Below are 26,276 nucleotides of genomic sequence, written 5' to 3'. Positions count from 1 at the left end.
AAATGGAGACAGATCTCACTCCCGGTACAGACACACCACTAGATAATGGAGGTGTGTGTGGGTGTGAATATGTAGGTGTGTGTGTGTGTGTGTGTGTGTGTGTGTGTGTGTGTGTGTGCAATAGTTAGTATGTAGTAAATAAATTAGCCCATTCTCCTTGTGGAGTCCTCTGTATTAAGCCTTTTGCCCCATGCTACCTCTAACCCCCAACTATGTTTACCAGAGGGGAGAGAGTGCATGCAGAACTCTGCAAAAATATCCTCCTTATACAACTTAAAACACCAACAATGCATGCAGAGCAGATTTAGGCCGATACAAGCTAATTATCAAAATCCAGTAAAGAGCCATTCAATTCTACAACCACCTAAAAGGAAGCGATTCCCAAACTTTCCATTTCAAAGCCATCACCTAATAGAGAGATTAACCTAGAGAGCCCCAGGACAGCAACACAATTAGACCCAACCAAACCAATGAGAAAACAAAACGATAATTACATTAACAGAGCAAATTAGAATACTATTTGGCCCTAAACAGAGCGTAACAGTGGCAGAATACCTGACTACTGACTGAAACCAAATTAAGGAAAGCTTTGACTATGTAGAGACTCAGTGAGCATAGCCTTGCTATTGAGAAAGGCCACCATAGGCAGACCTGGCTCTCAAGAGAAGACAAATGATGTGGAAACTAAGCTGCACTTCCTAACCTGCCAAATGTATGACCATATTAGAGACACATTCTTTGCATTCGTAAAGTATTCAGACGCCTTGACTTTTTCCACATTTGTTTTGTTACAGCCTTATTCTAAAATGGATTAAATAAATAAAAAATCTTCATCAATCTACACACAATACCCCATAATGATAGTGAAAACAGGTTTTTAGAATTATTTTGCAAATGTATTAAACATTTAAAACAAGTTCGTGAGGAGGGACGCCATGTGCGACTGACGTGTTTTCCGTTTGCTCCCGTGGTATTCTTAAAGTTTATGTGAATTTTGCAGCAGAACCGTATTTATTTTCAAATATTAATTTGGTGATCCCTTTCCGTAAAAACCAACACTACTTTGCTTCCGAATGTCAGCATGTCAACCAAACATAAGGCCAAAAGCATGACTTTGAGAAAACCCGGCCTACAAGACCCGCTCTCATCACCGCCCTCTCCTGAGTCTGAGGGCCCGGGGACGCACACTTTACCCGGGGGTGCGGCTTGGCCTGGCGGCGCTGAAATGAACATTATCGAGGCCATCAAACTACTACGCTCTGAGATAGTTGAAATGAAAACACAGGTGGTTGCTACGATTGAGGCCAGAATACAGGAGGTTTCTGATACTTTAAAAGCAGATTGAACCATCCTGCGGAACGAGACTGTGCCAGCAATCACATCACTCAAAACAACAACTGCGTCACACACTACAACGATTGCAGCACTGGAGACCTCCGCTACTAATGTCTCCGACTTAACTACATCCCTGGAGGCTGAAGTTAAATGCCTAGCTGAGGATTTGAAAAAGGTGAAGGAGAGCTGTGTGAGTTTAGAGGGATTCTCTCGCCGCAATAATCTGAGACTTGTATCATTCCCAGAGTCAGAGGAAATGCATCGCGCCATGGATTTCGTTTCAGGGCTGCTGAAGGATGTTCTTGCCTTCGATGAAAAGTCCCTGATTGATCGAGCCCACCGGTCGCTGCGCCCAACGCCCCGGGATGGGCAGAGGCCCTGTGACATAATTCTTCGAGTGCACTTTTTTCATGAGAAGATGGAGATCCTCCGACGAGCCCGCAATACCACTGAGCTTTCAAGGACAGAGCTTTTCCATCTACCAGGACTACTCCCCCACTGTTTCCAGGCAGCGCGCAGCTTTCGGACAGGCCAAACGAGTACTTCGGAACCATCCAAGTGTGAAGTATGGACTGCGATTCCCAGCACGTTTATGGCTATCTCATGAGGGTAAAGACTACACATTTGAATCTCCGGATGAGGCTATGGCTCACATTCAACGTCACATCAAGAAGTCTTGAACATGCTCACAGTTCAGCAACTGTTGCTTGCGAACTGTGGATAGTAAGTAACCCACCTGTGGTACAATTATGTTTAGATATAACAGGCTAGTTTTGTATAGTTGGCGAAACCATTCAGGCTTATTTGATGTGATCTAATGTTTTGATCATCTAGTGTGCGTGCCTTACAAGCATTCAGTCATTTTACTTTAATTGTATTAAGGTTTTACTTAACTCCTGTGTTTCTAGGCTGTCTCGATCACCTATTCCGTTTGTTTACACAGTGTCTCAGTGACTCAAAATATTTTTGGTTATTTGTTTACTCCATCCGTTTGCATTGACCCAGTAAACAGTAAATGTCTCCCGAGGCTACACGGTTTTTGGGGTCTCACTTCAAAAAAAAGTTTTGAGCGTCATTTACCCCAGCAAACGTTCAACACACGTAGTTTTTTGGTATTGTTTGTAAGCTGTCTCAGTCAACTAGACTACTGTTATAATTACTATTATTTTTGATTGTCTTACTATTATTTTTGATTGTCTTACTACGATTTCCTTACTTCAAATTAGATTTTTGGCTGAGAGCCTTTATACATTTGACTTATTTTCTCTCTCAATGCCTGTTATAAGACTGGGAATATAATTATATACATATACAAGTGGTGCTTTTGTCATTCCGTTTGCACAAGGGATTCGCCTTTTTTTTATTTGAAAAAAACAACAACATAAAAATAGTTATTTTTGCTACTTGATCCACTACCAAAACGCGACTTTAAAGAGCGGGACTGTGGGTTTAGGTTTAAGACCGCACTCTCACAGACATACTGTGCGAAGAGAACATGTTCTATTTAGGCTTGTACCTCGTTTGGGGAGGTATTGTCTGGGATGGGGGGAGGGGGTGGGGGGGCAGGTTGAATTGTTCAGTTCTAATGTTGTCATTCTGTCTTTTTAGTTTTTTTTCTGTACTTTTTCCAAACATCTACCACCGTACATTATTACTCTGGGGGTTATTCTGGGGGTTTTGGGCGCTCATTGCTTTTCCATTCTATGCTCTAATGACCGGGTTGAATAACGGGAATGCCCAGAGGGGCCAAAATAATGCGATCAAGTACATTTCATGGAACACCAAAGGGATTAATAACCCGGTGAAGCGTAAGAGGGTGTTGACACACTTAAAGGGTTTGAATGCAAATATTGCATTTCTACAAGAGACTCACTTGAGGACTGGTGAGCATTTTAGGATGCGTAAGGACTGGGTTGGTCAAGTGTTCCACTCAAACTTTCATAGTAAATCAAGAGGTGCTGCTATTCTGGTTGATAAAGCTACTCCCTTTGTAGCTTCTGAGGTTATTGCTGATCCTAAGGGACGATACGTCATAGTAACCGGTGAACTGTTTTCTACCCCTCTTGTTTTGGCTAGTGTTTATGCTCCCAATTGGGATGACACAAGTTTCATTTCTTCCTTTCTGTCTGCTATTCCCAATTTAGATTCTCATTTGTTGATTTTAGGGGGGGATTTCAACTGTAAAATGTCCCCAGTTCTTGACAAGTCCTCACAAACAAATACAGGCCCATCTAAATGTGCCCTACTTATTCAATCCTTTCTTCAGAAATATGCTATGTTTGAGACCTGGCTTTTCCTACATCCTACAGATAGACAGTATTCCTTTTATTCTCATGTTCATCAAACATACTCCCGGATTGATTACTTCTTTTTGGACAAAAAACTTCTGCCTAACCTTCGGCAGTGTACTTACGAGAGTATTGTTATCTCTGACCATTCACCATTAGTGCTTGAACTAGAGTTTCCCCAGCGACCTCCTATGTGTTATCAATGGGGTCTCAACCCCATTTTACTCTCAGATAAGGAGTTTGTCAATCTCATTTCTTCTGAAATCACCTTATTCCTAGAAACTAATTCAACACCAGGTATGTCCTGCTCTACCATATGGGAGTCTCTCAAAGCATACCTACGTGGCCAAATTATTTCTTATACAGCCAACCAAAACAGAGTTCGCTCTCAGCGACATCGGGACCTGAGCGAGTCCATAGCCACATTGTTTGAGAAGTATGCTACGGATCCTTCCTCTGATCTGCATAAAGAGCGCCAACTACACCAATCTGAATTTGATGAGCTTTCTACCAGGCAAGCTGAACAGTTACTCTTGCGAGCTCGATACAAAGTCTATGAACAAGGCGACAAGGCCAGTAAACTCCTTGCGCATCAGATCCGTAAATCTGATGCCTCACGTTTAATCCCACAAATAAGGACCCCGTCTGGTGCCACCACAGTTATACATAAAGAGATCAATGATCAATTTAAACAATTTTACTCTGCGCTATACACCTCTGAATCCCCTCAAGACCCCTCGCTGATTGATACCTTCTTTAATGGCTTGAATATGCCTTCAATTGATACAGACTCCCATGACTATCTAGAAGAAGAATTTACGCTTGAGGAGATTGCAACAGCAGTGTCTGCAATGAAAAGTGGTAAATCACCAGGTCCGGACTGTTTTCCAACCGAATTTTACAGGACGTTTTCTGGTCTGCTTTGCCCATTCTTGTCTCGACTATTTGCAGAGTGCCTCAATACTTCAAAGCTACCGCCTAGTCTTTATCGGGCTTCAATTTCATTACTACTAAAGAAAAACAAAGACCCCCTGGAATGTGGATCCTATCGCCCAATCTCGCTTTTAAACTGTGATTACAAAATCCTAGCTAAGCTTTTAGCCATCCGAATGGAAGGCTTGCTGCACCAAGTAATACACTCTGACCAGACTGGCCTTGTGAGAAATAGGCATTTATTTTTCAATATTAGGCGCCTTATGAATATACTGTACTCCCCAGCGTCGGGGGACCCGGAGGTGGTGGTCTCACTTGATGCCGAAAAAGCGTTTGACCGCGTTGAGTGGGATTACCTAACAGCTGCACTTTATAGATTTAGCTTTGGCCCCAAATTCATTGCGTGGATAAAGATTCTTTATTTTCCCCCATGGCTTCGGTACGGACTAATAACTTGTCCTCTGACTATTTTCCCTTGCACCGCGGATCCAGACAGGGTTGTCCACTCTCCCCCTTGTTGTTTGCTTTGGCAATCGAGCCTCTCGCCATTGCACTACGCTCTAATGATGCCATTCAAGGTATAATCAGGGCGGGCTGGGAGCAGAAAGTCTCGCTATATGCTGACGACCTCCTTTTGTTTATCTCCAACCCTGATACCTCATTGCCACGTGCCCTATCCGTTCTTAAAAAGTTTGGATCAATCTCAGGGTACAAGCTGAATCTAGGCAAGAGTGAGCTTTTTCCGGTTAACAAGGCTGCTTTAAAGTGCTCTTTTACAAGTTCTCAGTTTAGGATTGTCCGGGATTAATTCACCTACTTGGGAGTAAAAGTGACAAGAAAATATTCAAATTTTGTTTCAGGAAAACTTTGTTGCTCTAGCAGACAGTTTGAAACAATCTTTTACTTTTTGGAATTCCCTACCCCTTTCTCTTATCGGAAGGATTAATGTCATTAAAATGAATGTGTTATCCACATTTTTATATTTATTTCAATGTTTACCCATTTGTATTCCAAAATCTTTTTTTATTTCACTGGATCAAACATTCATGCATTTTATTTGGGATGGCAAGGTACCACGGATTGGTAGAAAACATTTACAGAAGCCTAGGTCATTGGGGGGTTTAGCTCTACCAAATTTTCAGATATACTACTGGGCTGCAAATTTCAGAGCCCATCTTTACTGGCTGGAGACTGATCCTACTGGCCCTAGACCACTCTGGGTCCAGATGGAGTCTGAATCTTGTAAACCTGCAGCACTTTCCTATGTGTTGTGCTTGTCTCTCCCAGTGTCACTAGGCAAAAGGTGTGTCAACCCAATTGTAAAGCAGTCTCTTAAAATTTGGAATCAGTTCCATTTAGCCTTTAGCCTCCGAGGCTTTTCTCTATCAGGCCCAATCAATCAGAACATTTTATTTCCTCCATCTTTGAATGATGGGGCTTTTGGCATTTGGCACTCACTAGGCCTCTCCTCGCTAGCCCAATTATTCTTTGATGATACATTTGCCTCTTTTTCTCAGCTGCAGGAAAAGTTCAGTCTCCCCCAATCCCACTTTTTCCGCTATCTCCAGACTAGAAACTTTGTCAGAGCTAACACACCTGGATTTCCCAATAGGCCTGCGAATACAGCTATAGAGAGCATCTTGGAGTTGAACAAGCTTCCTAGGGACGCAATTTCAGATGTATATGCAATCATTCATGACATACAGAACCCTTCTTTGGTGCCTTTAAAGACTCGATGGGAAAAGGATTTGGGGGAGGAACTTGGGGAAGACGCCTGGGAATCTGTGCTGCACAGGGTGCACTCGTCCTCTTTTAGCACTAGACACAGCCTCATTCAATTCAAGGTGGTTCACCGTATCGTAATAGGGGGGCCAAACTAGGAAGAATATTCTCTGATTTTGATCCTACCTGTGTCAGATGTAAAGTGGAACCAGCCACACTGTTGCATGTGTTTTGGGGCTGTCATAAACTGTCAGGTTTCTGGGAATTCAAATTTAAATGTTTCTCTGATATATATCACACTGTTATAGATCCGTCTCCCCTTACAGCCCTTTTTGGAGTACTGCCCATGGGTACCCCCCTATCAAGAATCCAGTCGGACACTGTTGCTTATACAACTCTTTTAGCTAGACGGCTAATACTACAGAACTGGAAGATGGCAGCTCCCCCATCTTATAAATATTGGGTGAGGGATGTGTTGTGCTCTCTGAAACTAGAAAAAAATCAATTCAATTCACATGGGAACCCCAAACTGTTTAATGAGGCTTGGGCTCCATTCCGGTCTTACTTTAAACAGTCCATCCTCTGATGGCATTCCAATTAAAACTAAAATAAGTCTGTATTTGACCCCCCTGTGACTTAAGGGTTGGAGGAGCTTCTCTCTGTGTTTTTGCTGGAGGGGCATTAAGGTCCATGTGCTTATTGATTGTGACCCACGGATGCCTTGTTCATCTTGCCTGGGCAGAGACTGAAGTGTGAGCTTGTTTTTCCCAGTTATTTTTTACATTTTGTTCACGCCTACATGGATAATCATTCTATTTTTATTTTATTTTAAAGCATTGTAAACGTTATTTTTGGTCCAGTGGATGGTCGGTCTGTGGCCATGACTGTCTGTGAGTGGTTGCATTTCTCCACCCTTATCCCTTGACTGTTTACAGGAACAATGGTGAGGTGTTTGCTCTGTCCCTGTACTAAAGATTGCCCTTTAACCTTTGTAGCCTTCTGCCTGGTGTGTTTAACTTGTCTAAAGTATGGTATCTTTAAAGCTATTTTTTTATTTGTACTTTTATTTGTATTTCTTTTCTAGTTGAGTATATTATTTATATTGCTTTGTGTTGTCTTGTCTGTGTGTGTGTGTGTGTAAACCTTAATAAACAGAGTTTAAAAAAACATTTAAAACAAAAATAAACTCCCTTTTTCAGGACCCTGTCTTTCAAAGATAATTCGTAAAAATCCAAATAACTTTACAGATCTTCATTGTAAAGGGTTTAAACACTGTTTCCCATGAAATGTTCAATGAAATATAAACAACTAATGAACATGCACCTGTGGAAGGGTCATTAAGACACTAACAGCTTAAAGACGGTAGGCAATTAAGGTCACAGTTATGAAAACTTAGGACACTAACGAGGCCTTTCAACTGACTCTGAAAAACACCAAAAGAAAGATACCCACGGTCCCTGCTCATCTGCATGAGCGTGCCTTAGGCCTCCTTTCTATGCATGTAGAAAGGAGGCATGAGGACTGCAGATGTGTCCAGGGCAATACATTGCAATGTCTGTACTGTGAGACGCCTAAGACAGTGCTACAGGGAGACAGGACGGACAGCTGATAGTCCTCGCAGTGGCAGACCACGTGTAACCACATCTGCCCAGGATAGGTACATCCGAACATCACACCTGCGGGACAGGTACAGGATGGCAACAGCAACTGCCCGAGTTACACCAGGAACGCACAATCCCTCCATCAGTGCTCAGACTTTCCGCAATAGGCTGAGAGAGGCTAGACTGAGAGCTTGTAGGCCTGTTGTAAGGCAGGTCCTCACCAGACATCACCGGCAACAACGTTGCCTATGGGCACAAACCCACCATTACTGGACCTGACAGGACTGGCAAAAGTGCTCTTCACTGACGAGTCACGGTTTTGTCTCACCAGGGTTGATGGTCGGGTTTGCGTTTATCGTCATAGGAATGAGCGTTACACTGAGGCCTGTACTCTGGAGCGGGATTGATTTGGAGGGGGAGGGTCCGTCATGGTCTGGGGTGGTGTGTCACAGCATCATCGGACTGAGCTTGTTGTCATTGCAGGGAATCTCAACGCTGTGCGTTACAGGGAAGACATCCTCCTCCCTCATGTGGTACCCTTCCTGCAGGCTCATCCTGACATGACCCTCCAGCATGACAATGCCACCAGCCATACTGCTTGTTCTGTGTGTGATTTCCTGCAAGACAGGAATGTCAGCTTTCTGCCATGGCCAGTGAAGAGCCCGAATCTCAATCCCATTGAGCAGGTCTGGAACCTGTTGGATCCGAGGGTGAGGACTAGGGCCATTCCCCCCAGAAATGTCTGGGAACTTGCAGGTGCCTTGGTGGAAGAGTGGGGTAATATCTCACAGCAAGAACTGTCAAATCTGGTGCAGTCCATGAGTAGGACATGCACTGCAGTAATTAATGCAGCTGGTGGCCACAACAGATACTGACTGTTACTTTTGATTTTGACCCCCCTTTGTTCAGGGACACATTATTAAATTTTTGTTAGTCACGTCTGTGGAACTTGTTCAGTTTATGTCTCAGTTATGTTCATACAAATATTTACACATTTTAAGTTTGCTGAAAATAAACGCAGTTGACAGTGAGAGGACGTTTCTTTTTTTGCTGAGTTTACCTTATTTACATATTCAGTATTCAGTATTCAGACCCTTTCCTATGAGACGCGAAATTGAGCTTAGGTGCATCCTGTTTCCATTGATCATCCTTGTGATGTTTCTACAACTTGATTGGAGTCCACCTGTGGTAAATTCATTTGATTGGACATGATTTGGAAAGGCACACAGCTGTCTATATAAGGTCCCAAAGTTGACAGTGCATGTCAGAGCAAAAACCAAGCCATGAGTTCGAAGGAATTGTCCATTGAGCTCCGAGACAGGATTGTGTCAAGGCACAGGTCTGGGGAAGGGTACCAAAACATTTCTGCAGCATTGAAGTTCCTCAAGAACACAGTGGCCTCCATCATTCTTAAATGGAAGAAGTTTGGAACCACCAAGACTCTTCCTAGAGCTGGCTGCCTGGCCAAACTGAGCAATCGGGAGAGAAGGACCTTGGTCAGGAAGGTGACCAAGAACCCAATGGTCACTCTGACAGAGGTCCACAGTTCCTCTGTGGAGATGCCCAACCTTCCAGAAGGACAACCATCTCTGCAGGACTCCACCAATCAGTGATCAGATGGAAGCCACTCCTCAGTAAAAGGCACCTGACAGCCCGCTTGGAGTTTACCAAAGGCACTTCAAGAACACTCAGACCATGAGAAACAAGATTCTCTGGTCTGATGAAACCATGATTGAACTCTTTGGCCAGAATGCCAAGTGTCATGTTTGGAGGAAACCTGGCACCATCCTTACGGTGAAGCATGGTGGTGACAGTATCATGATATGGGGATGTTTTTCAGCAGCAGGGACTGAGAGACGCAGGAGTGGCTTTGAGGACAAGTCTCAGAATGTCATTGAGTGGCCCAGCCAGAGCCTGGACTTGAACCCTATCGAACATCTCTGGAGAGACTTGAAAATAGCTGTGCAGCGACGCTCCCCATCCAACCTGATAGAGCTTGAGAGGATCTGCAGAGAAGAATGGGAGAAAATCCCCAAATACAGGTGTGCCAAGCTTCTAGTGTCATACCCAAGAAGACTCGAGGCTGTAATCGTGCTTCAAGAAAGTACTGAGTAAAGGGTCTGAATCCTTATGTAAATGTGATATTTCCATTTTTACTTTTTTATAAATTTGCAAAAATATCTAAACCTGTTTTCACTTTGTCATTATGGAGGATTGTGTGTATATTGATGATGGGGAAAAAACAATTCAATCCATTTTAGAACACGGCTGTAACGTAACAAAATGTGGATAAATTGAAGGGGTCTGAATACTTTCTGAATGCACTCTATTTCCCTCAGATTACACAGACCCACAAGGAATTTGAAAACAAATACAATTTTGATAAACTCCCATATATATGGACCGAGAGACTGAAAAACAGCTTCTATCTCAAGGCCCATATATATGGACCGAGAGACTGAAAAACAGCTTCTATCTCAAGGCCATCAGACTGTTAAACAGCAATCACTAACATTGAGTGGCTGCTGCCAACACACTGTCATTGACACTGACCCAACTCCAGCCACTTTAATAATGGGAATTGATGGGAAATGATGTAAATATATCACTAGCCACTTTAAACAATGCTACCTTATATAATGTTACTTACCCTACACTATTCATCTCATATGCATATGTATATACTGTACTCTAGATCATCGACTGCATTCTTATGTCACTAGCCACTTTAACTATGCCACTTTGTTTACTTTGTCTACATACTCATCTCATATGTATATACTGTACTCGATACCATCTACTGTATGCTGCTCTGTACCATCACTCATTCATATATCCTTATGTACATATTCCTTATCCCCTTACACTGTGTATAAGACAGTAGTTTTGGAATTGTTAGTTAGATTACTTGTTGGTTATCACTGCATTGTCGGAACTAGAAGCACAAGCATTTCGCTACACTCGCATTAACATCTGCTAACCATGTGTATGTGACAAATAAAATTTGATTTGATTTATATTTGTGAAATAGCAGTGTGACATCACAGCAGCAAGATTTATGACCTGTTGCCACGAGAAAAGGGCAACCAGTGAAGAACAAACACCATTGTAAATATAACCAATATTTGTTTATTTATTTTCCCTTTTGTACTTTAACTATTTGCACATCGTTACAACACTGTACATAGCCATAGTGTGACATTTGAAATGTCTCTATTCCTCTGAAACTTTTGTGAGTGTAATGTTTACTGTCCATTTTTAATTATTTATTTCTCTTTTGTTTATTATCTATTTAACTTGCTTTGGCAATGTTAACATATGTTTCCCATGGAGAGTGGGAGAGCGGGAGAGCGAGAGTGAGTCAAACGGAGAACGAGAGACCGATGGAGACAGACTTAGTGATTTGTACTAGCTAGTCATTGAGCTCCTGTTGGTCTCGATAATGGATTTCAGTACCATTACAGAATATAAATGTCTTCCCTCTGTCACTTTGGCTGTGGCATGTAAACCCTGGGCTGCATTAATTTTAATTTCTGCCTTTTAAGGGAAGCTTGACCCGAAGCATTGTGTGAAAGCACAGGTCTTGATAATAGACCTATCAACAGTTCAATTGAATTGACACAGTGAAGTGGACAAGTTTTTTGCTGTTAATGAAAAGCACTTAGGTAAAGTGTGTCATTATTTGTTATATTCAATTAACACATAGAGATATTGCAATATTTCATGGTATGTGGAACAAGAACATCAAAAATAATCTGGGAGCATGAGCAGCAGTGTGTGGTGTTAAACAGGTACATCAAAATAATCTGGGAGCATGAGCAGCAGTGTGTGGTGTTAAACAGGTACATCAAAATAATCTGGGAGCATGAGCAGCAGTGTGTGGTGTTAAACAGGTACATCAAAATAATCTGAGGAGCAGTGTGTGGTGTTAAACAGGTACATCAAAATAATCTGGGAGCATGAGCAGCAGTGTGTGGTGTTAAACAGGTACATCAAAATAATCTGGGAGCATGAGCAGCAGTGTGTGGTGTTAAACAGGTACATCAAAATAATCTGGGAGCATGAGCAGCAGTGTGTGGTGTTAAACAGGTACATCAAAATAATCTGGGAGCATGAGCAGCAGTGTGTGGTGTTAAACAGGTACATCAAAATAATCTGGGAGCATGAGCAGCAGTGTGTGGTGTTGAACAGGTACATCAAAATAATCTGGGAGCATGAGCAGCAGTGGTGTTGAACAGGTACATCAAAATAATCTGGGAGCACAGGTGTTGAACAGGTACATCAAAATAATCTGGGAGCATGAGCAGCAGTGTGTGGTGTTGAACAGGTACATCAAAATAATCTGGGAGCATGAGCAGCAGTGTGTGGTGTTGAACAGGTACATCAAAATAATCTGGGAGCATGAGCAGCAGTGTGTGGTGTTGAACAGGTACATCAAAATAATCTGGGAGCATGAGCAGCAGTGTGTGGTGTTGAACAGGTACATCAAAATAATCTGGGAGCATGAGCAGCAGTGTGTGGTGTTAAACAGGTATCACAGCATTGAATTGTACAGTTTAGCGAAGTTATAGAAATGGAATGTTAAAGAAAATGTATATAGAACAAACATCTTTAAAGACTTCCTCTTCCAGAAGTTATGTTTATTCAATACATGGCATTACTATACCCTTAGCCCTATCAGCTTCCTTTCCTCTTCTCCTTTCCTTGTCTCATTTCCTAGATAGGACCAGATAGGTTTTCAACATATTGCTGTAATTTGTCAAGCCCTTTCCAATCAATGGTCGTGAAGGGAAGGATATGAGAAAAGAAAGCCATTTATAACCATTGAGATGCAGCCAATGACGGTGTAGGTCATGGTAGAAGTTGAACCTATCCCGATCCTAACCTTGACCGTCATGAAGTGAAAATAATATCATCCCTGTTTCGGGGTTGTTACGGGAAACCTCTACCTACCCTGCTAATGTCATCATTAGCTCAGGGGTCAAAGTTGAATATGTCAGGTAACCCCAGAGCAGGGATGAAGTGATTACATAGGGTGCATGTACACAGGCAGCCCAATTCAGACTTTCTTACACCAATTGGTCTTTTGAACAATCGGATGAGCTCTAAAATGGACTTTGATTGGTCAAAAGACCAATTAGTGACAAAAATATCAGAATTTGGCTGCCTGTCTAAATGCGAGAGAGAGAGAGAGAGAGAGAGAGAGAGAGAGAGATTCTATGAATAGAAAAGAAGGGCAGACGGAACAAGACAAACACCCTCAGCCTCTCTATCTCCCCCTGTCAGAGACCAGCGATTAGTCATGTCTTTGAAGCCCCAACCATCCGTCTCTGCCCCGGCTCTGGGTGCCATTACTCTGGTCTGACGGTGTAGGGCGGTGACTGTAACAGATGCTGGGTGTTCTGGGCTCTCTTAATCAGCCTGAGTCGTCTATCGAACAAGGGCACTGGAGGAGACTGTGTGTGTTTCAAATGGCCCTCTATTCCCATGTAGTGCAACACTTTGGCTAGTAAATTTAATACAACTGTATTTATGCCCTAAGATATTGCAACGTACGTCCTCTAATATAATACAATAGCATCACGTTACCCTAATGTACCGCCCCATACAGTACATAAATACAACATAAGCCCATGGCTCTTGGTCAGTAGAGAGCAGCAGGTTAGAGGTTCACGTTGAGGATGACATGAAAAAGATAGCTGTGAAATCTGCCGTTCCATTCCTCCTTCATCCCTGTCTTCAGTGCTCCAGATCGATAGCTATCTGTGTTATTGTCTAGCCAGGCCAAGAGAGAGGGAGATTAAGAGAGGGGATGAATGAGATGTGGAGGAGTGACAAGTTCAGTCCCCCTACCAGGTGTGATCTGTGTCTGGGCTTTAGTACAGCCTGAGGCTGGGGCTCCACAGAGAGAGAGAGACAACCCCCAGCACCTCACCTCTATGGTGCCTTCTCTCTCTCTCTCTCAAACTCTCTTTATATGTCTCTCTCCCTCTCTCCTCTGTCCTTTATTCACTCTTTTGTCTGTCTGGCTGTGTCCTGTCTGTCTGTCTGTCTGTCTGTCTGTCTGTCTGTCTGTCTCTCGCTCGGTCTCTCGTTCGGTCTCTCACTGTCAATTCAATTTCAATTTAAGGGGCTTTATTGGCATGGGAAACATATGTTTACATATGAAATAGATAATAAACAAAAGTGAAAAACAAAAAAATGTAATTAATATTTATATACAGTGTTGTAATAATGTGCAAATAGTTCAAGTACAAAAGGGGGAATAAATACAGGTTGCGTGTGGGGCCAGAGAATGTACATAAAAAACGACAGTGTAAATAACTAAGAAACTAGTTAGATTATTGGTAGCCATTTATACAAGATACCCCTCACAACAAGGCATTGGGATGGGTGGAGTAGTGAACAGAGGTCTCTGCATGATGATGTCACTGATCAATGGGCTGATGATGTCATGTGTATGTTCCCCATGCAGGGCAGTAACGTGGTGGAGGACCAGGACCTGCTGGAGATCGGGATCCTCAACTCAGCCCACAGACAGAGGCTGCTACAGGCCATACGCCTACTGCCCAGGGTCAGTACTGCGTGCGTGCGTTTGCGTGTACTGCAATAAAAATGAATCATTAGGATTCTGTGGAGGGGATAACATCAGAAGATGAGCTCTTCACCAGTATAAATGAAATATTGTATTTGTGCATCTCTGAGCGACGTTCTATCTAATCCTGGGGTCATTTCATGTTTTCATATGTATCTGAGTTATTTGCCAATAGAAAATCGCTTTAAAAACGATATAACATTCAAAATGGTTGAGTCTTTCCTTGTGCAGTCACACACACAACCAATATAGCCAACTAAGTGAGAGATGTCAATTAAATGAGAGAGGGAGGGAGGGAGGAACTCTGGGTAACCAATCTTCTTAAATTTAATCTCAGTCAGTACTTTCCTTCTCTCATCCCTGCAAAGTTTTCAAACGACAGAGAAATCCTCTCTCTTCTCCCTCACCTTGTGGAAAGAAGCACATTTTAGGTAAATGTCACATGATGTGCTCACTCCAAAGTCCCAACTCTTCTTAAAAGTAGGATGCCGAATCCTTATTACTTCAGATATATCCTCTTCTGTGAGAAAAAGCAGAATGCTCTTCTCCTCTGAAGTCGTGTTGACTGTATTGCAAAAGACAACAAACCATACCAACCATACCACCATACCAAGTAAATATAGGGAAGAATAAGATGCATTTGCCTAATCCTAAATAAACCTTTAGCCCCTACACCCCTTGTTGATCTGAGGGATTTAGATAGCTATTCTGTAAGCAGTATGGAACTAGCCCTGCCTCTCCCTCTGAATGGCTAGGTGGGATTTTCTCTGTAATGCTTATCATGTCCTTGGGTGCTAAGGGTTGATATGGAATTCAGAATCTTATATCCAATTTCTGTATTTAAGTCATCATTTTACATGCAGCACAGGCTATGCTTCCCCTCCCTCCTTTCCTCACATCCCTGTCTCCCTCTGCCCCCTCCCTCCCTGTCTCCCTCTCTGCCCCCTCCCTCCCTGTCTCCCTCTCTGCCCCCTCCCTCCCTGTCTCCCTCTCTGCCCCCTCCCTCCCTGTCTCCCTCTCTGCCCCTCCCTCCCTGTCTCCCTCTCTGCTCCCCTCCTCCTTTCCTCACTCCCTGTCTCCCTCTGCCCCCTCCCTCCCTGTCTCCCTCTCTGCTCCCCTCCCTCCCTGTCTCCCCTCTCTGCTCCCCTCCCTCCTTTCTTCCCTCTTTGCCCCCCTCCCTCCCTGCCTCCCTCTTTGCCCCCTCCCTCCCTGTCTCCCTCTGCCCCCTACCTCCCTGTCTCCCTCTCTGCTCCCCTCCCTCCTCTCTGCCCCCTCCCTCCTTTCTTCCCTCTCTGTCCCCCTCCCTCCCTGCCTCCCTCTTTGCCCCCCTCCCTCCCTGCCTCCCTCTCTGCCCCCCTCCCTCCTTTCTTCCCTCTCTGCCCCCCTCCCTCCATGCCTCCCTCTTTGCCCCCTCCCTCCATGCCTCCCTCTCTGCCCCCCTCCCTCCTTTCTTCCCTCTCTGCCCCCTTCCCTCCTTTCTTCCCTCTCTGCCCCCTCCCACCTTTCTTCCCTCTCTGCCCCCTCCCTCCTTTCTTCCCTCTCTGCCCCCTCCCTCCTTTCTTCCCTCTCTGCCCCCTCCCTCCCTGCCTCCCTCTTTGCCCCCTCCCTGCCTCCCTCTTTGCCCCCTCCCTCCTTTCTTCCCTCTCTGCCCCCTCCCTCATTTCTTCCCTCTCTGCCCACCTCCCTCCTTTCCTCCCTCCTTTCTTCCCTCTCTGGCCACCTCCCTCCTTTCCTCCCTCCCTGCCTCCCTCTCTGCCCCCCACCCTAGTTTTAGTGTCTGGTATCATTGCTCTTCATATCATCTAGTGACAGTCTGTCCCCTCCAGGTGCGTCCTATTGGCTATGATGGTAACAACCCCACGTCAGTGGCTGAGTGGCTGGAGTCTCTGGAGCTGGGAGACTACACTAAGTCCTTCCTCATCAACGGATACACCTCCATGGAACTGGTCAAGAAGATCTGGGAGTTAGAACTCATCAATGTGAGTCTATTACTGGTTATTGCTGGTTATTACTGTTTTTTTAATGTGCTTGCTGAAAGCACACTGCTGTTATTCCCCATACGCTACTATAGAAATACTGACTGAAGAAGACAGTAGAAGCAAGCACACACATTCCTGCTAGTAAATGTTCATTTTCAAGTTTGTTTATTAGGATCTATCTTTAGTCCACAGAACAGATAGATGATGACACGTGGAGCACAGGTGGTGGTCACATGGTCCCCCTGACAGATTTTGTCATCTTTGGATCGTTGGAACACACAGCTTGGTTGTGGGTTGCAGGGTTGGTTGGTTGGGGAAACCCTTCAGTAAGTGAGTGGTTGGTGGGTTGCAAGGTTGGTTGGTTGGTTGGTTGGTGGGTTGCAGGGTTGGTTGGTTGGTGGGTTGCAGGGTTGGTTGGTTGGTGGGTTGTAGGGTTGGTTGGTTGGTGGGTTGCAAGGTTGGTTGGTTGGTGGGTTGTAGGGTTGGTTGGTTGGTGGGTTGCAGGGTTGGTGGGTTGGTTGGTTGGTGGGTTGCAGGGTTGGTTGGTTGGTGGGTTGCAGGTTTGGTGGGTTGGTGGGTTGCAGGGTCGGTTGGTTGGTTGGTTGGTGGGTTGGTTGGTGGGTTGCAGGGTTGGTTGGGGGGTGGGTTGCAGGGTCGGTTGGTTGGTTGGTGGGTTGGTGGGTTGCAGAGTTGGTTGGTTACAGGGTTTGTGGGTTGGTTAGAAGGTTGGTGGGTTGGTTGCAGGGTTGGTGGGTTGATTGTATACAAGGTTGGTGGGTTGGTTGGTTGGTTACTGGGTTGGTGGGTTGGTTACAGGGTTGGCTGGTTGGTGGATTGGTTGGTGGGTTGGTTGATTGATTGGATACAAGGTTGGTGGGTTGGTTACAGGGTTGGTTGGTTACAGGGTGGGTTGGTGGATTGGTTACTGGGTTGGTTGCAGGGTTGGTGGGTTGGTGGGTTGATTGGATACAAGGTTGGTGGGTTGGTTACAGGGTTGGCTGGTGGGTTGGTGGATTGGTTACTGGGTTGTTTGCAGGGTTGGTGGGTTGGTTACAGGGTGATTACAGGGTTGATTACCGGGTTGGTGGGTTGGTTGGTTACAGGGTTGGTGGGTTGGTTACAGGGTTGGTGGGTTGGTTACAGGGTTGGTGGGTTGGTTACAGGGTTGGCTGGTTGGTGGATTGGTTGGTGGGTTGGTTGATTGATTGGATACAAGGTTGGTGGGTTGGTTACAGGGTTGGTTGGTTACAGGGTGGGTTGGTGGATTGGTTACTGGGTTGGTTGCAGGGTTGGTGGGTTGGTGGGTTGATTGGATACAAGGTTGGTGGGTTGGTTACAGGGTTGGCTGGTGGGTTGGTGGATTGGTTACTGGGTTGTTTGCAGGGTTGGTGGGTTGGTTACAGGGTGATTACAGGGTTGATTACCGGGTTGGTGGGTTGGTAGGTTACAGGGTTGGTGGGTTGGTTACAGGGTTGGTGGGTTGGTTACAGGGTTGGTGGGTTGGTTACAGGGTTGGTGGGTTGGTTGGTGGGTTGTTTGCAGGGCTGGTGGGTTGTTTGGTTATAGGGTTGGTGGGTTGGTAACAGGGTTAGTGGATTGGTGGGTTGGTAACATGGTTGGTGAGTTGGTTGGTGGGTTACAGGGTGGATGGGTTGGTCACAGGATTGGTGGGTTGGTTACAAGGTTGGTTGGTTGGTTGGTGGGTTGTTTGCAGGGCTGGTGGGTTGGTTGGTTACAGGGCTGGTGGGTTGGTAACAGGGTTGGTGGGTTGGTTACAGGGTTGGTGGGTTGGTTACAGGGTTGGTGGGTTGGTTACAGGGCTCGTGGGTTGGTAACAGGGTTACAGGGTTGGTAGGTTGGTTACAGGGTTGGTGGGTTGGTAACAGGGTTACAGGGTTGGTAGGTTGGTTACAACGTTGGTGGATTGGTTGGTTGGTTGGTGGGTTGTTTGCAGGGATGATGGGTTGGTTGGTTACAGGGTTGGTAGGTTGAAATCCACGATCATCTCCTTTGTTTTGTTGACGTTGAGTGTGAGGTTATTTTCCTGACACCACACTCCGAGGGCCCTCACCACCTCCCTGTAGGCCGTCTCGTCGTTGTTGGTAATCAAGCCTACCACTGTAGTGTCGTCTGCAAACTTGATGATTGAGTTGGAGGTGTGCATGGCCACGCAGTCGTGGGTGAACAGGGAGTATAGGAGAGGGCTCAGAACGCACCCTTGTTGGGCCCCAGTGTTGAGGATCAGCAGAGCTGAGATGTTGTTACCTACCCTCACCACCTGGGGTGTCGGCCCGTCAGGAAGTCCAGGACCCAGTTGCACAGGGCGGGGTCAAGACCCAGGGTTTCGAGCTTGATGACGAGTTTGGAGGGTACTATGGTGTTAAATGCTGAGCTGTAGTCAATGAACAGCATTCTCACATAGGTATTCCTCTTATCCAGATGTGTTAGGGCAGTGTGCAGTGTGGTTGCGATTGCGTCATCTGTGGACCTATTGGGGCGGTAAGCAAATTGGAGTGGGTCTAGGCTGTCGGGTAGGGTGGAGATATGCTACTATATGTAAGAGCTTTCTGGGAATTGATACACACATGTACTGTACCCTCTCACACACACACAACCTGTTTTTAGTGGTCAGAGTTGATTAAATCGAGTACCTGCTGGTTTCTGTGAGAAGAGAGGAGGATGGTGTATTTTCTCTCCTCCAGTGCGGTATGAAGGGATGAGGGAGAGGGAGAGAGATTATATAAGTACTTAGGAGGCAATGTCTCACAACACCGGGGAAACCACCCACACTGTTTGTCCAGGGTCCCTCAATAGTCTCTCAGTGGCCTGCTTTCCTTGTCTACTCTCGCTCTTCTGGGGGTGGAATGCATCTCAGTAGTCTGAGGTAGTCTCCTTTCCTCATCTCCTTTCCTCTCTCCTCTCCTCTCTGAAAACAAATGGGGAGGTGAAACGTGTTACAGAGGTGGATGTTAGTATACTATTCAGATGGAGGAGAGGGAGAGGAAATGGCTGTGGAGGATTGAGAGGAGGGTGTAGTTTGAGTTAGAGCCACAGGAGGGTAGAGAAGAGACCGGCAAAGGTATTCACTTCTGCACAAAAATCTGTGTGTGTGTATGTACACTCCCCTGCGTGTGTGTGAGTGTGCATGGTGTGTGTGTGTATGTACACTCCCCTGCGTTTGTGCGTGTGTGTGTGTGTGTGTATGTACACTCCCCTGCGTTTGTGCGTGTGTGTGAGTGTGCATGGTGTGTGTGTGTATGTACACTCCCCTGCGTTTGTGCGTGTGTGAGTGTGCATGGTGTGTGTGTGTATGTCAATGCTCTTCACACTGGCTACTGGAGAGAGAGAGCACAATTACACCCAACTAAATGATCAAACAAAAAGGTAATTACTTGATACATTGGAAAGAATTAAACAAAAAACAGAGCAAACTGGAATGCTATTTGGCCCTAAACAGAGACTAGTGGCAGAATACCTGACCACTGTGACTGACCCAAACTTAAGGAACTCTTTGACTATGTAGAGACTCAGTGAGCATAGCCTTGCTATTGAGAAAGGCTGCCGTTGGCAGACCTGGCTCTCAAGAGAAGACAGGCTATGTGCCACTGCCCACAAAATGAAGTGGAAACTGAGCTGCACTTCCTAACCTCCTGCCAAATGTATGACCATATTAGAAAGACATATTTCCTTCAGATTACACAGACCCACAAAGATCCAATTCTGATAAACTCCCATATCTATTGTGTGAAATACCAGTGTGCAATCACAGCATCAACATGTGTGACCTGTTGCCACAAGAAAAGGCCAACCAGTGAAGAACAAACACCATTGTAAATACAACCCATATTTATGTTGATTTATTTCCCTTCTTACATTAACTATTTGCACATCGTTACAACACTGTGCATAGCCATAATATGACATTTGAAATGTCACAAAACATCTGTGAGTGTACTGTTTACTGATAATTTTTGTTGTTTCACTTGCTTTGGTAATCTTAACATATGTTTCCCATGCCAATAAAGCCCCTTAAATTGAGAGAGAGTATGTGTGTGTGTGTATATATATATATATATTAGCTTTTAGCCTTGTTCCTTTCAAAGCTGCTTACATCCTAGACATGGGATTGGCAAGAATATATATATATATACACACACATACTCTCTCTCAATTTAAGGGGCTTTATTGGCATGGGAAACATATATATATATATATACAGTGCCTTGCGAAAGTATTCGGCCCCCTTGAACTTTGCGACCTTTTGCCACATTTCAGGCTTCAAACATAAAGATATAAAAATGAAAGTTCAAGGGGGCCGAATACTTTCGCAAGGCACTGTATATAGAGAGAGAGAGATAGAATATATATATATATACACTGCTCATCCTAGATCTGAATGAATGAAATATTTCTTTACATAGTTGAATGTGCTGACAACAAAATCACACAAAAAATGATCAATGGAAATCAAATTTATCAACCCATGGAGGTCTGGATTTGGAGTCACACTCAAAATTAAAGTGGAAAACCACACTACAGGCTGATCCAACTCTGATGTCCTTAAAACAAGTTAAAATGAGGCTCAGTAGTGTGTGTGGCCTCCACGTGCCTGTATGACCTCCCTACAATGCCTGGGCATGCTCCTGATGAGGTGGCGGATGGTTTCCTGAGGAATCTCCTCCCAGACCTGGACTAAAGCATCCGCCAACTCCTGGACAGTCTGTGGTGCAACGTGGCGTTGGTGGATGGAGCGAGACATGATGTCCCAGATGTGCTCAATTGGATTCAGGTCTGGGGAACGGGCGGGCCAGTCCATAGCATCAATGCCTTCCTCTTGCAGGAACTGCTGCCACACTCCAGCCACATGAGATCTAGCATTGTCTTGCATTAGGAGGAACTCAGGGCCAACCGCACCAGCATATGGTCTCACAAGGGGTCTGAGGATCTCATCTCGGTACCTAATGGCTGTCAGGCTACCTCTGGCGAGCACATGGAGGGCTGTGCGGCCCCCCAAAGAAATGCCACCCCACACCATGACTGACCCACCGCCAAACCGGTCATGCTGAAGGATGTCGCAGGCAGCAGAACATTCTCCACGGCGTTTCCAGACTGTCACGTCTGTCAATGTGCTCAGTGTGAACCTGCTTTCATCTGTGAAGAGCACAGGGCGCCAGTGGCGAATTTGCCAATCTTGGTGTTCTCTGGCAAATGCCAAACGTCCTGCACGGTGTTGGGCTATAAGCACAACCCCCACCTGTGGACGTCGGGCCCTCATACCACCCTCATGGAGTCTTTTTCTGACCGTTTGAGCAGACACATGCACATTTGTGGCCTGCTGGAGGTCATTTTGCAGGGCTTTGGCAGTGCTCCTCCTGCTCCTCCTTGCACAAAGGCAGAGGTAGCGGTCCTGCTGCTGGGTTGTTGCCCTCCTACGGCCTCCTCCACGTCTCCTGATGTACTGGCCTGTCTCCTGGTAGCACCTCCATGCTCTGGACACTACGCTGACAGACACAGCAAACCTTCTTGCCACAGCTTGCATTGATGTGCCATCCTGGATGAGCTGCACTACCTGAGCCACTTGTGTGGTTTGTAGACTCCGTCTCATGCTACCACTAGAGTGAAAGCACCAGCAGCATTCAAAAGTGACCAAAACATCAGACAGGAAGCATAGGAACTGAGAAGTGGTCTGTGGTCACCACCTGCAGAACCACTCCTTTATTGGGGGTGTCTTGCTAATTGCCTATAATTTCCATTCCATTTGCACAACAGCATGTGAAATTTATTGTCAATCAGTGTTGCTTCCTAAGTGGACAGTTTGATTTCACAGAAGTGTGATTGACTTGGAGTTACATTGTGTTGTTTAAGTGTTCCCTTTATTTTTTTGAGCAGTGTATATAGAGAGAGAGTATACAGAGAGAGAATACCATGAGAGAGAGAGATGGTAAATAACAGAGGGAGAGTGATGGGGAGAATTGTTTCTCGATTGATTTCCCAGTAAATCACTTTATAATCGCAATGGGCCACAGATTCTGTGGCGACCGGGGAGACAATGGAGAGGCGGAGGGCGATTGTGGAAAGGTTTAAAATAGAACTAGGTGTCTGTGTGTGTACATACACAGGCCTGCTGTTGTGGGATTAGAACTGTGTTGCTCCAAAAACACCTCTTAATCCTTCCTCTTCTCCACCCACACACACACACAACTAACTTGATAGACCGGTTGCAAGAGCTTCCTTGTTGCAAATGTCAATGAGCTAGACGTCAATGCTTCCATCTTCAGAACAGATCGCCAGGCCTCTCTCACAGAAGAAATGTGAGGAAGCACCCAAATGTCCAACCATATTGAATGGAACAATGAGCATTCTTATTGGACGATTTCATGTAGCACCAAAATCTGTTTGGGCTGTTGGGCTGTGTAAATACTGAACACCATCATGAATCATTCCAGTAGACAAATCATATTCAGCTTTTGAGCCACAGAGATCTACTTGATTTAGATGTGTTTTGAGCTTTAAGATAGGCTTTTAGCTTTTTAACCTTGTTAGACATGGGATTGGTAAGAATGCAGACTCATTCCAAGTGGAATAGGCAGGTAGCCTCGAGGTTAAGAGCGTTGGGCCAGTAACCGAAAGGTCGCAGTTTCGAATCCCTGAGCTGACTAGGTTAAACATTTGCCCATGTGCCCTTGAGCAAGGCACTTATTGCTAAATACAACGTTGAATGATTGAAACAGACATGTAGAGTTTGTATTATTGCTATGATGACTATGACATGGATTGATGCTGGAGAGACAGCTGCAGTAACATAACCATGCACAAGATGGCGCCACAGCCTTTCATTTCCGCCTTCCTCCCTGTTGTCAGGCAGACAGAGAGTGGCACCACTCCATTAAGACACCTAGAGGAGGCGAAGGCTGAGAGCACAGAATGGAGTAATTAGGAAATTCAACGTGATTGGAAAGCTTTCTAGAGAGTTAAAGTGGTAGAGAAGTTGAGGCTGTTATTTCCCCCCAGGACCTCTTCCTCTTAATATGAGACTCAGTGGTTTTCCTGACCCTCTTAGACCAGTGTTCATTTTGGCACTGTTTGTTAGATTTAGTCTTAGTCATTTTGTTTGCTGTTCCTTTCTCACCAAATGTTTGCATAACAGGCTATTGGTAATGTTACCAGGGTCACGTTCAGTTTTAAAAACGTTCCTGAACGTTGCAGATAGAAATACCATGAATAGAGCCGCCGTTGTTCCTTATTCAACATGTCAGAGAGGCATGTTTGTTTTACATAACATATTTCCATCTGACTGTTCCAAAACGTTGCGTCCTGCTGAATACACCCCAGGTTGTTAGCTATAGCTAGTTAATGAGGTAACACGACTGAACAAGGTGTAGTTTTAACAAATGATAGAAAAGCTCTGTCTCAGAAACTATTGTCCAGTCCACTTAGTAGTTAGATTTTTGTTACAGAGATAATTTTGTCTCGTTATGTTTTAGTCAACTAAAACAAAAATCATTTTAGTTTAGTTATAGATTTCTTCTGGGACTATGTAGTAATTTATTGTCTTGTCAATTGCCACTAAAAAATAGGTGTTTGATGAATATTTTTGTCATGATCTTTGTTGATGAAATGAACAGGGTCTCAGACAGAGAACACGGTTTGGGGAGTGTGTGTGGGGATTGTGTGTGTGTGTGTTAGGGAGTAAAAGCTGGGAAGTCTTGTTGAAAGCAGCGGTTATTTCTGTTAAATGGGACTACTAGTGATAACTAGTGTTGTCTACCCGGGGTAACAGGTGAGTGTTTATAGGTGGCTGTGTATTGCTTCATGCTCATTCCTTACATGTGAGGGCGTGTTTTTGGGTTAGGGCTGTAGGGTGCTCCGTGCCGTATTCTTTGTGTGTGTGTGTGTGTGTGTGTGTGTGTGTGTGTGTGTCATAGTCCCACAGGGCTGGACAAGTCTCTCTGCATTCCTCACTGATCGTATAATATGCTCCTTGAAGGGGAAATGGCAATAAGACATCCCGTAAACACACACACACACACTGTTCCCCATTCTGCTTGGCTAATATCCAGTCTTGAACACAATAATAGTGGGTGGTCAATAAGTCATCAAGCCAGTAATAATAGTTTAGCCTTTTTATCTCAGCTCTGCCCTGTTGCCATGACGCCTCAGCTAGTAGTTACCATAGAGACTATATATGTGAATGGAGGATGGAGGATTTTAAATCAGATGTGTCCCTTTGTTTGTGCATTTCATACCTTCTTTGTCACCTGTCCAAATGCAGTGTGTGTGTGTGTGTGTGTGTGTGTGTGGTGTGTGTGTGTCACCTTCTCTGTCACTTCTCCAAATACACAGATTGTTTCCCATCACACCACCAGATGGTTTCTGCCTTCGTTAGCCACAGCACACACACTGCTGGTCAGTTGGACGCACTTCTAAGCTGCAAATAATTGAATCTTAATGCATGTTTTGTGTTAGGATGATTATATGTAGGAGGGCGTGTGCGTGTGTGGTTCAAATGGGTACTGCACGTGTGTGTACATGTTTATGTGTGTTGAATGCGTACTGCTTGTAGGTTATCTTGATAGAGGGATAAGTTAGTACTTGATGTTCATTGGTGTGTGGGTGGTTTTGCCTGAGGACTGTACAGTGCTGCATGTGCTACCATGTTACATTCTCTGACCGTTGCTTGTTAATTCCTCTTTGGATTCACAACACCCCTTTATGGTAGAATAGAGTAGGAGGTGTAGTGGGAGATGCTGTAACTTCATGTTCTGACCCTGACAGTTTTGTACTACTGTAAATTATACAACGGATGCTTCTAATCCTGAATGCTGATTGGTTAAAACCGCATTCTAGCCAGTGTCTATTCCACAAGTTACCACCGGCTAAATCTATGACGTTAAAATGCCCATTTACTCTGTTCCATCTGACTGCACAATCCACTGTCTCATCAGCCCAGCCAGGCAATTTATAAACTTGATCTCCACTGTAAAAAGCATCTAGACATTATCTCACATTTCTTTTAGACTAACATTTAGTTTTCAACAGCAGAGATTTGTATAAACCTTGCTGTCTGTCTCTCCGACATTTAGTTTTCAACAGCAGAGATTTGTATAAACCTGCTGTCTGTCTCTCCGACATTTGTTACATTGTTTCAATATTGAAATCCGATCTCCACCTATCTCATAGTAAATTAACATGTCGGGACAAATCAGACAGGCAGACAGCTTTTCTCAGCCAGTCGAAATCATAAATCACCTGGCATCATTTTTATATATATATATATACAAAGAAATGTAAATTAAAAACAGTTAGTACTAAATTAAATGCTGCTAGTTTACAGTCTTTCCAGCATCAGTTTGAAGTGATTGTATTAGCTGTGTTGTTGGCTTTCTCCTCTGAACAACCGTGTCCTGATGAGAGAGCACATTTTCTATGCCAGCTGAAATCGTGCATCATTAGCTCAGTGTTATGGATGTATCCAAGTAAATGTCTCTAGAAAACAGCTCAAACAAACACAAATGCAGCTACTTTTCTGTTATTCTGGCTGCATTTTTTGATGTGACTGTAAATTAGCCGTAGTTAGCTAGCTAGCAAGCAAGGGATAAGAACGTTGCCAGTCAGTATGGCAATGGAACATTTAGAACGAACAACTGGGTCACGTCCATAGATACAAAACAAAGTGACTGAACGACTGGGTCGCGTCTCTGGCAACCGAACCAATAGAACGAACGACCAGCCAGCTTGGGTAGCAACCCCAGATTTGTGACAGGACTATATCTCGTGGAAGGATGAAATAGTATGAGTCAATTTATCCAAATAACGTTTTTTA

General features: G+C 44.6%; 1 protein-coding gene across 4 annotated transcripts in view; it reads left to right on the top strand.

Moving 5' to 3' along the window:
- The window catches only part of LOC115123057 (ankyrin repeat and sterile alpha motif domain-containing protein 1B-like), a 288,347-nt gene that overhangs the window by 184,910 nt on the left and 77,161 nt on the right, over positions 1–26,276 (top strand). For all 4 annotated transcript variants that reach the window (XM_065021514.1, XM_065021512.1, XM_065021513.1 and 1 more), the window contains 2 exons: positions 14,355–14,453; positions 16,301–16,453. In XM_065021514.1, the coding sequence (XP_064877586.1) occupies positions 14,355–14,453; positions 16,301–16,453 (252 nt within the window). The remainder of the gene's footprint in view (positions 1–14,354; positions 14,454–16,300; positions 16,454–26,276) is intronic.

The sequence above is a fragment of the Oncorhynchus nerka genome, linkage group LG8 (assembly GCF_034236695.1).
Source record: "Oncorhynchus nerka isolate Pitt River linkage group LG8, Oner_Uvic_2.0, whole genome shotgun sequence".
Taxonomy (NCBI): domain Eukaryota; kingdom Metazoa; phylum Chordata; class Actinopteri; order Salmoniformes; family Salmonidae; genus Oncorhynchus; species Oncorhynchus nerka.
Note: the sequence above shows the minus strand (reverse complement) of the source record. Positions and strands in the feature narration are given on the sequence as shown.